Raw genomic sequence first — 10,580 nt, 5'->3', positions numbered from 1 at the left:
ATTGATCTTTACTAAACAAAAGATCTCATCGTTGGTGACTGACAGAAAAATTAACTTACAAATTTACTTTGTGATGCAGTGTCATACCTAACATTTATTGCTGCTCAGAGCGAATCACTATTTCCTCCTCAGGATCTTCTCCCACCCATGCTCCACACAGTATGAGCAAGTCCCACCCTATCTTCCTAAATCTCTCAGAAGTGGGTGAGGGGCTGGAATAGCTAGGGGCAGCTTGGGGAGCCAAGGTAACAGTGAGGTGGGGTTGAGAAGGTGAGGGGGAAGAGGAGAAGGGGGAGCTTAGGGCAGACTGAAGTGGGTGGGACAGTATCTGGGCAAGGGGGAGATGGGGATTTTGGGCAAGTCAACCTGCAGGTGGGGTTTGCAAATCCTGGATCAATATCTTCACCTTTGCCCCATCCCACTTGAGCCTCTGTCCTTCTCTGTGGCCATCTTTCAGCCCTTGTCCCCATATTGTGTGCCAGTCCCATGGGGCAAATGTCCTGCTCTCACTCTCTGACCTTTCTTTTTGTCCCTGTCTTACCCCCAGTCTCTGTCAGTCTTTGACATCTCACCTCAAGGCCACAGCTGTCACCTTTTTGATCCCAGCTACTCCATGCTCACTTGGATCCATCCAGCAAGAGGAGAAGTGGGAGAGTCAGCTGGGCTGCCTGCTATTCTTCCATCATTGTGGTCCCTGATGACTGGTGGAAAAACTACACCTCTACCCCGATATAACATGACCCGATATAACACCAATTCGGATATAACGCGGTAAAGCAGCGCTCGGGGAGGGGAGGGGGGAGACACGCTCTGGTGGATCAAAGCAAGTTCGATATAACGCGGTTTCACCTATAACGCAGTAAGATTTTTTTGGCTCCCGAGGACAGCATTATATCGGGGTAGATGTGTACAAGAAAATCCCTGCAGCCCTGTTGGGTACATTACATTCCAGCAGGGCTGTGGGAAGGTGTGACAGGATTGCTAAATGCCCGAGGTGAGATGCTTGACCTTCGGCAGTTCTGAGAGCCTGCTTTTAATGTGTACTCAATCTATGTATGTGAAGCCTGTGTAGGAGTATAACTGTACAGGGACTTCGAATGCAACCTATAGGTTTGGGGACAAATTTGAAGGAATTGAAACTTTATGGAGCTACTGACAATTCTCTCTCATCCTTGTGGAGACTTAGAATTCCAGCTAGCGGGAAAGAGGTTTACCACAGCACTGATTCTGCATTAGCAGTTGTAGAGGAGCTCCACTGCTGCTCCTCGGTGTGTCGTAAGGCTTCTTTCATTTCCAGTCTTTGCAGATCTCCTTAGTACACATTCTGGATTGGAGTCTGTGGGTGCAGGATTTGGGTTTTGATTACTTTCCTAAGTCCTGAACTGCAGCACCACTCCTTCTTAAGGTCATGTCCATTTTTTAATGTCAGGATGCAGTGAATAATCTGCAATTTCTGTCAGTTTAATTTTAACATTTCCATTATTATTTTTCATTTGTATTGCAGTAGCACCCAAACAAGAGTGCAGATGAAAAGCTGAACAACTAAAGAGGATTGCTATTGCTGAAAAAGGGCAGTGTCCACTCCTCACTATGGGTCTGACAGAATTTCACGCTGTCTTTCAAGATCCACAAATCCTGGAATAGTATTTCTTTAGTAGGTTATTTTCTGTTCAGAAGAAAAGCCTGGCTAGCACAAAAGTCAAACCCTTTCACTTCAAAATTAGTTTTTCACTATTTTTTCTCCTAACCTAAGGAAATTTAGTACACTGAATTACATTAGTGCCATGTGAAATGAGCCACATCCCCAAATCTGAATATCCCTGAACTTTGAGATAGCTTTGATTAAATTTTTATAGCTTGGAAAATGTCTAAATTTAAATCTAAAAACTCATGAAATTCAGAAGTTCTTTTGAACTCAAGTAAAAAAACTGTTACCAGACTGGTAAACACAGAAAAGTGCATATCAGGTGGTGAAGAAAAGGTTAAAATGGTTACTGGAAGGTAACACACAACATCATAATAGAAACACTACATTCATTAGAGAGAATCTCAGTCTTGAAAATAGACATCTTCAGAATAAGGTGCGAGTTCTCAGAGTTCCTGAAACCACAGAAAGAGCAACCTATAAAATATACAGTAGGTTCTGAAAACTTCTACCTATGAAACATACAGTAAATTCTACACAGGTAATAGTGATCCACTGCATAACTTTAAGGATATGAACACAGACCCTTGAAAAGGTTCTGATAAAATAAAAACCCAGAGAAATATGCATATTTACTGTGTGTGTGTGTGTGTGTGTGTGTGTGTGTGTGTGCGCGCGTACGCAAAGGAGAGAAAGAGAAAATATTTATTTAGTAGAATTATTTGCAATGAGTACCCCTGCATGTTCATTTTTGCACAACTCTTAAAATTAGAGAAAAAAGATAAACAGAAGAAAAATTCTTTGAGTGAAATCCTGGGCTCACTGAAGTCAATGAGAGTTTTGCCATTGACTTCAGGGTAGCCAACGTTTCACCCAGTTTGTGGTTCTTACATTTATTTTCATTTCATAACATTTATGCATATCTCATTGGTGACTGGGGAAATTTGACAGCGGAAATACAGTAACCTGCCAATAATTATACCATAAAGGAGACTTAAGTTTATTTGTCTACTGTAATCTTACTGGTTCAAGTTTCATTATAAATGTCTTGGATTTTTCTTCTACTTTGAAAAAGTTACATTTCATAATAAAATATAGGCCTTAATTAAAATAGTTACAACTAAGCCTATGTCTACACTTACACCGTCGTGTGTAGAGTACAGGCACTACATGTGTAGCTACACGGTGCGGTGAAAGGCAGGCTGTATCCACTCTTGCTGCTGCAGTATGTGTAGCTACACATGCAGTAAAAGACTCTGGCAGCTCTCCTCTGCTGGAGCCTTTCACTGTGGCAAGAAAAGGCTCTGCCAGGGGGAAGCTGCTGGAGCCTTTCCCCACTGCTGGAACCTTTCACTGTGAGGATCCATGGATCTTGATCCCAGTACCCTTCACTTTCCAGCTGCCATCCAGAAGCTTCTTATTAATTACTGGGTTGAGTGGCTAATGGAACCCTAGCCCCACCAGAGGCACTGGCCATGAGAGTCGTGACCAGCAGAGCACCTGGCCCCATCGATTGGTCTGGGTGTGCTATTTAAGCTAGAAGGAGGCACAGGGATTTGTCTGTGCAACTGGATGAATTACTGGCTGGCTGCTTCTTTGGACCTTGCGTTCTCACTTGACTCATGAACTTTGCTTCCTGATGTGTTCCTGCCTTGTTCCTGATCCCTTCCCCAGGTCTTTGACTCCTGACTCCAGCTCTGACATTTTGCTCGACTCACAATTCTGATTCTTGGCTCGGGTTCCTCATTTTGACTCCTGCTCTGGGTCTGCCACTAGGTCTGACTGCCTAAGCCCCATCATGACATTCACTGCAGCAGAGAAATGCTTCAGCAGTGGGGAGGCAGAAGGCACTACACTGCTAAAAATTATAGTGTAGATGTGGGAGGCACTGCTCGGACATGTAGAGAGCTGCATAGGTTCTTTGCCCTGGGGGTTCAGTCATATAGGGCACTTACTCGCCTAAGCCGTGTCCTACCATCTACACTGCTATTTATAACTGTGCTAGCTGGGTGTGCAGTTTCTGTACTCTGCACACTGCTGGTAAGTGTAGACGTACCTTGAGTTTAGAGAGTCCACTCCCTTTTTGCAGGCTGGCAAGGAATTGTTTTATATCTAATGGATGTATCATTTACATGTCGTTCAAAATTTAACAGCAAACAACTTTTATTCAGTGAGCATGAGCATGGGTGTGTGTGCATGTTTATTAGAATGAAAAAGAGGATGTTATTTTATATTGAACTTTTTAAATCATTTTATATATGCAAACGTGATTGAAAAGCTCCATAAAATCTAACGTCCTAAAGTATATTACTTAAATAAAAAACAGCAAAGACCCTTTATTCCTTGGCTTTACTCTTATCTTCTGGGTTATTTTCACGTGTCTGTAGTATAGAAGCTCTGACAAATTGTAAAGTGAAGAATCCTACCTTCATAGAAATCCTCCTTTCTGTGGTTGGCAAACCAAGTACCTGTCACTTTCTCCTTTCTTTTTCATTTTTTTGTTTATGATCTTCCAGTCGTTATAGGCTTGCCTTCTAGTGTCCCTGGGGATCAGAAATGGGGGAGAGGAAGTGTTCACCTATCTGCAACCACATAATCTCAAATAGCTGATAGAGTGCAAGAGATTGTTAAACGAACTGTGTTAGTAAGAGTGTTGACCATTTTTATTCCCTCACTCTGAAGAGCTCCCCACCCTTCTGCTCTGTGTCTGGCTGAGGAGTGACCTTATTTATCATGTTAACAAAATGAATGTTTCATATTTTTGGTTTTGTGTTTACTTGAAGGAACTAAGTTCATAGTGCTTATGGGCAAAAAGTTGCATAGCAAGGAATCATCTGGCTATCTCCTCTCTCCTATTCTTTAATCCTGCTGTATTTTTAGTGTATTCACTTGTGAGCAAAGCCCTTTTGCTCAGACTTTGCTATTTGTCTGACGATATGCTTGAATGTGGAAACTGTCCAGCAGACTTAACCAAATGGTTTCTTGCAGCACAGTTTTGGTTTTTTGGATTTTTTTTTGGCCAGATTATTTGATGCGTATATTTGGATAAAGGAATAATAAGTAGAACAGGAGTACTTGTGGCACCTTACAGACTAACAAATTTGTTAGTCTCTAAGGTGCCACAAGTACTCCTGTTCTTCTTTTTGTGGATACAGACTAACACGGCTGCTACTCTGAAACCTGGAATAATAAGTGTTAATAGCTATTCTAGCACCTTCCTTTCCTTATGGAAATGAATATTCCCCTTAAAGTAAATGATGATACTTTTATACATCAGAGGCCCGATCTAAAGGTGGTTGAAGTCCATACAAGTCCTTTCTAGTGATTTCAATGGATTTTGAATCAGGGCCAGGATGAGAATTTGTCCCTATTCTATTATGCCAAGGAGTCTTTATAAAATGAGTTAATAAATTTAAAATTTTGAAATAATGAATCCAGTGGCACTATGAAGATGTGTACATGACTTACTGAGTAACAGTTTGATCCAGTGTCATTAACCTTCTCTTCCTCTTCCTCTTCTCTTGTATGTCTTCTCTTCCATCTCTTTTGTTAAATTTGACTCTCATTACTTGTATCGCCTGAATTTACATTACAAGCTCCACAGGTCAGGGCTGTGTCTTTACTTATTTTTGCGAGGCATCTGCTACACTTTTGGGCACTCTAAAACGATTACAAAGTAGTACTGAGAGTAACATTGCCACTGTTGTTTATCTTCTAGTTTTGTAATTTATTGATATCAAGAGGCTCGGGATCTTAATTTTTAGCACTAATGAATTTTGGAGTTAAAGCTTTTTGTCAAGAAATCCTGGCTTTTTCCATGTAGTAGTTAAAATGACTGCAGTAGTTGTTTTTCACTAACTTGCTTTAATATTTGTATGGAGACAGACATTGTAAATCATGATAAAAGAATTGTTTAATGTTTTCGTCTGACTTTAAAAATGTGTGATATTGTGAAAATACATTTACCTAGATCTTAGGGAGTTGTTTTTGATAGATCATTAGACCTTTGATTCCCAAGGAGGGAAGCTTTTACATCTTGCACAGATTCATGTGACAAAGAAGATCTTGTTTCTGAAGTCAGCTTTGTCTATATTTTCTTATTACAATTCTATGGTTTTTAATGTTACTAATTAAACATACTTGTGCTATTGTTTTCTAGGCATTTCAACAACCTTCTTTAAATGAGCTAGAGTGTCTTATAGCATCACAGAAATTTGAAATACAGTTTTTGCAGGAAAAATTGAAAACAGCAAATCTTAACCTAGCAGAGCATAGCTTTTGCAGCACAGACATCCTTGAAAGCAAAAACGTAAAGTCTGGAAGAAAGCATGAGGTAGGTTAGTTTTATTGTCTTGTGTTGTTATGTCAAAATGAGGCTGGCAAAGACAAACATTTTTGCTCAGGGGTCCAGATAACAACTGTTTTAATAACTGTCCATGCCGCTTATAATTCTGGAAGCTTGTTTGAAGGGTGTTTGTATTTTCTGCCAAAGACTTGTTAAAATAACTTCTGGGAGTAGAAAGTTTTACCTTATTAACACAGAATAAAGGATTCTTAATTTAATTAAATTATTTAATGGCCAAATTCTTTGCAGATTTCTTAAAATGAATATTAAGTATTTCATTCTGTTTGTTAGGATACCCTTTTTTCCTTTCTGTGGAAATATAAGTAATAAGAATTTTTATTTTATAAGAGTTTGTAAATAATGCAAAATGATGCCTTTGAATTTTTGAATATGAAGTGGTGTTATTTTATACCAAGTACTAAAAGTAGAACTCCTTCAGTTTATAGTCCAGATATCTTTTGTGAAGTACTAGATTGCATCTTTCTAGATTATTTGTTGTTTTATTTATAATTATATTCCTTTTTCTATTTAAAGTCATTACTTATTAATAAAATAGATATTAAAATAATTCTAATGGTTGAATATTCATTTATGGTATTAGCGTAAACTGGTGTGGATCAGCCAGGTCAGCACCTTACTTTTCTAAGATTTTGTTCTTGAGGTTTTATAGAGCACATGGGGTGAAAGGCATTTATGCCTTCCATTTTCACATGGAAACTCACAGAAACCCCCATCTAGCTTGCAACTCAGTCGGTAATAAAGTGGGGTGGCATTCTGCTTTCTCAAAGATGTTCCCTTATGAAGATTACCAAGTAGCTAGTATTCTATATTATAGGACCTTGAGTGGCCAGCTCTGCCTCATTATTCCATAGTGTACATTATGCTTGCAAAATACTTATTTTCAGATCACTTGTTCACAGGAAGCTTAAAATTTTAAATGGGTTTGTCCAGCAAGAAAATATGATTGTCCCAATTTTTGGGATGTCGTCTCTTTCAGGTATATTAAAATCAATTTTTCTGCATTCTTCTTGTTCTTCTCTTTTGGACGGCTATGCAGAGCTTCTAATTTTTGTTTTTAATGTGTGAGACCTTGTTATATTAAAGCAAGGACAGGACTAATCATACAAATTTCAATACAGGTCTGTCGCATCTTACGTGCATTTAACATGCGCGATTTCAACTTTACGCGGTCAGCAAAAACAAAAAGAGAAAAATAACAATTTTAATACTATACCTGTAGTGCGGGCGATTTCGCCTGCCATTAAAGTCAATGGGACTTTGGCTATACGCGGTTTTCGCTTTATGCGCTAACTGTGGAACGGAACCCCCACATAAGATGAGACAGACCTGTACCATTGCCATCTGGGCCAAATCTTAAAGAACTCAATGTCAGTATTTTAAATATACATACCCAAATAATATTCTAGAGAATGTCCATCTGGTACAGAACACATTACTTCGTTCCTCCACTAGTGCCTGCTATTCTTGATGAGTGCTTAATTTAGTTCTGTTTACAAATATATTTTATTCCCAGATTCCTTTCCAACCACTAGAACAGGGGTGGGCAAGGGTGGGGAAATTGTATGCAGGGCCGGGCAAGGGGGTTGGGGTGCGGGAGGGAGTGAGGGGTGTGGGAGGGGTGTGAGGTGTAGGAAGGGGCTCAGGGCAAGGGATTGGGACAGAGGAGGGGTGTGGACTGTGGGAGGGGGCTCAGGGCAGAGGTTGGGGTGCACAGGGTTGAGGGTGCAGCAGGGAGCTCAGGGCAGGGGATTGGGGTGCTGGAGGGATGCAGGGTGCAGCAGGGAGCTCAGGGCAGGGAGTTGGGGTGCAGGAGGGGTATCAGGGCAGGGAGTTGGGGAGCGGGGTACAGGAGGGGTTCGAGTTCCGGGTTGGTGCCGCTTACCTAAAACGGCTCCGGGGTGGCAGCGGTGCGCACCAGGGCCAGGGTCCCTGCATGCCTGCCCTGTCCCCGGCCCCATGCCACTCCAGAAGCACTACGGCCCCTGGGGGAGGGGGCAGAGGGCTCTGCGTGCACTGCCCTTGCTGCGCCTCCAGGTACCTCCGCCAAAGTGCCTATTGGCTGCGGTTCTCCATTCCCGGCCAATGGGAGCTGCGGGGGGTGGTGTCTGGAGGCGAGGACAACACATAGAGCCCTCTGTCCCCCCGCCCGTGGGCCGCTTCTGAGAGCGGCGCCGAGCCCGCGGCGCCACAGGTAGCAATCCTGTGGGCTGGATCCAAAGCCCTGAGGGGCCGGATCCGGCCCACGGGCCATAGTTTGCCCACTCCTGCACTAGAAATTAGTCTGTTAGGACTGCAAAATATCTATATTTAGGCTAAGGTGACCATATTTTAAAAAATAAAAACAAAACCAGGCCACTTTTGTAGTGGTTTTTAAGGGTTGCAAAATATTCATATAAGAGAAAAACTACCCCTTTTTATAAAGTATGCTGGTAAAACTACTGCCAGCTTCTGACTCAACGACGTGCATGCTTTTCAGAATGGAAGATGTTTTTACAGTAACTTTAGTGTTCTGAATGAAACACTGAACAGCTGTTAGTATTTACTTTGAGGAAAAGAACACCTTTAATGGTGTCTACGCTCTTTTTGATGGTGACCTTTCTCTTCACTCTAAACACTGTTCATCACACTGAACCCTCATTCCACTGGGGTGTCTGTTCCTAGTAAACATAGAGCAAATAAACACAAAGCAAACTCTATTCGGAATAGGAATATCTCAGACAAACTTTTTGTCATTATAAAAAGCCAAACATTTTGATTGATGAAATGAAGTAAAACTTGGACATGTTCAGGTGTTCCAAAAGAAGATTGTGTAGACAGCATGAAAAACTGGGCCTGTCCTGGTAAAACTGGGACAGGTGATCATTTTACTATCCACCTGAGCTATGTCTTGGAGTGTGCATCAGTGTGTATCTATGTATGTATGTATGAGCTTGTTTTGATTATGTCAACTGTAGAAATTCACATACTACATCTTGCTGCGCTACAGGACAGTGAAAACAGTATTTCAACCAAAACCTATGTTTTCTGAAATACAAGGGACTTAATGGTTAAAAGCCTTGTTAAATTTGCATATTCATTGTCATTTGTCTTGTCATCCCTATGATATGGTCTTGGACATGCAGACCATGATTGACTTTTGTTGCCTTAAGCAATAAGAAATCCTCATTCCTCTTCTTGAAAAGTAAGTGAGAATTCAGTCACAATGGTTATAAAATTCACCATGAAATACAATATGCCCACAAATTTACCTTTCTTGCTCTCCTTACAAACACCCTTAACTTGGCCTGTACGAGCCCCTGACTCAGTTTTTGCAATATTCCAAATAGGTGACATCAAATTATATCTTTAGTGCTCTGACCTTAGTGGCAACCCATTCTGATGGATGTATCAGAATTAGCTTACAGTTGCCCAAGGCATTAGCCAAAAGGCCAAATTACCTTCATCTAATGAGATTTAGGTCCAATTCACCAAAGCACCTTGATCCAGCAAAGTATATGCTTAACTTTAAGACCTTTAATAGTTCCATTCATTATTAAACAACCTGGTAAAGTTTTAGTTTTTCCCATGTTACGATTTATGGAGCAAACTCATCGTACAAGATTCTTATGGGAAAAGTGGCACTTTGTGCTGCCTGTATTTCATGTGATTTGCAGAGAAGTCTTATGTATAGAGAATCAGTTCTAAAAGTTGCTTATCCAGTTAGAAGACTATCCATATAAAAAAACCTTTCCCTATTATCTACAAGTTACACAAAATCTTTCATCTTTCCTTCATAAAACCCATAGATATTTATCTTTCCATTAACAGTGGAAAGTGAAATTATGTCTGTTTCTCACATTACTTAGCATAATTTTTTGTGGATGTTCTTTAAGACTACTTCCATGAAAGCTTTCAGCATTGCCTTCTTCTCGTTCAGGCTGATCTTTCTTCCCCCTCTTTCCCCCCCCCCAAAAACAGACTAATTTTTTTTTGTTCCAAAGAGGTGTTTTTTAAAAAAATATTTAAAACACCAAAGTGGTGTATATAGTTTTGATGTAAATGTGTTTAAAATACTGTGTAATTTGAGGATTGATTTGCAAATTTAAGTGCCTAAACCTGGCAGCAGAAGCAACTAAGTTTGCAGTTTGAGGCAAGGTATTACAGAAGCCATCTCCCTCTTGAAATCAATTTGAGTATTGCAGCAGCCTCAGGCAATCACATTACAGCTCCTTTTACTACTCTAACTTGGCTAAAAAATTAAACTTCAGTTTTCTGGCAAAGACTGCCTTTGAATTACCTGACTGCCGCTGAAAAGCCCAGACCCAGTCTGTTCTCTCCACAGATCTCTGATCAGATTACTTAACAGACAACAACATATTCAAACTGAAGTATGTTCAGTAATGCGGTTCTTACTAGTCCCACCACTTCTCATTAGGCGTTATTTGTATCTCTGTCATCAATGGGGATAGTTCTCTACCTTTTCTATACTGTGACCCTGTGTTGCAGCAAAAAAGTTTCATGACTCCCCTGCCATCTAGCCATCAAGGGAGTATGATCTTCTCTTCTCTGGTCCTGTCTCACCTTCTTTCC

At 40.7% G+C, this 10,580-nt stretch overlaps 1 protein-coding gene across 4 annotated transcripts in view; it reads left to right on the top strand.

Moving 5' to 3' along the window:
* The window catches only part of CNTLN (centlein), a 286,401-nt gene that overhangs the window by 128,538 nt on the left and 147,283 nt on the right, over positions 1-10,580 (top strand). For all 4 annotated transcript variants that reach the window (XM_034773873.1, XM_034773872.1, XM_034773875.1 and 1 more), the window contains one exon: positions 5,805-5,978. In XM_034773873.1, the coding sequence (XP_034629764.1) occupies positions 5,805-5,978 (174 nt within the window). The remainder of the gene's footprint in view (positions 1-5,804; positions 5,979-10,580) is intronic.

The sequence above is a fragment of the Trachemys scripta genome, chromosome 6 (genome assembly GCF_013100865.1).
Source record: "Trachemys scripta elegans isolate TJP31775 chromosome 6, CAS_Tse_1.0, whole genome shotgun sequence".
NCBI lineage: Eukaryota > Metazoa > Chordata > Testudines > Emydidae > Trachemys > Trachemys scripta.
This window is presented reverse-complemented; position numbering and strand designations above follow the sequence as displayed.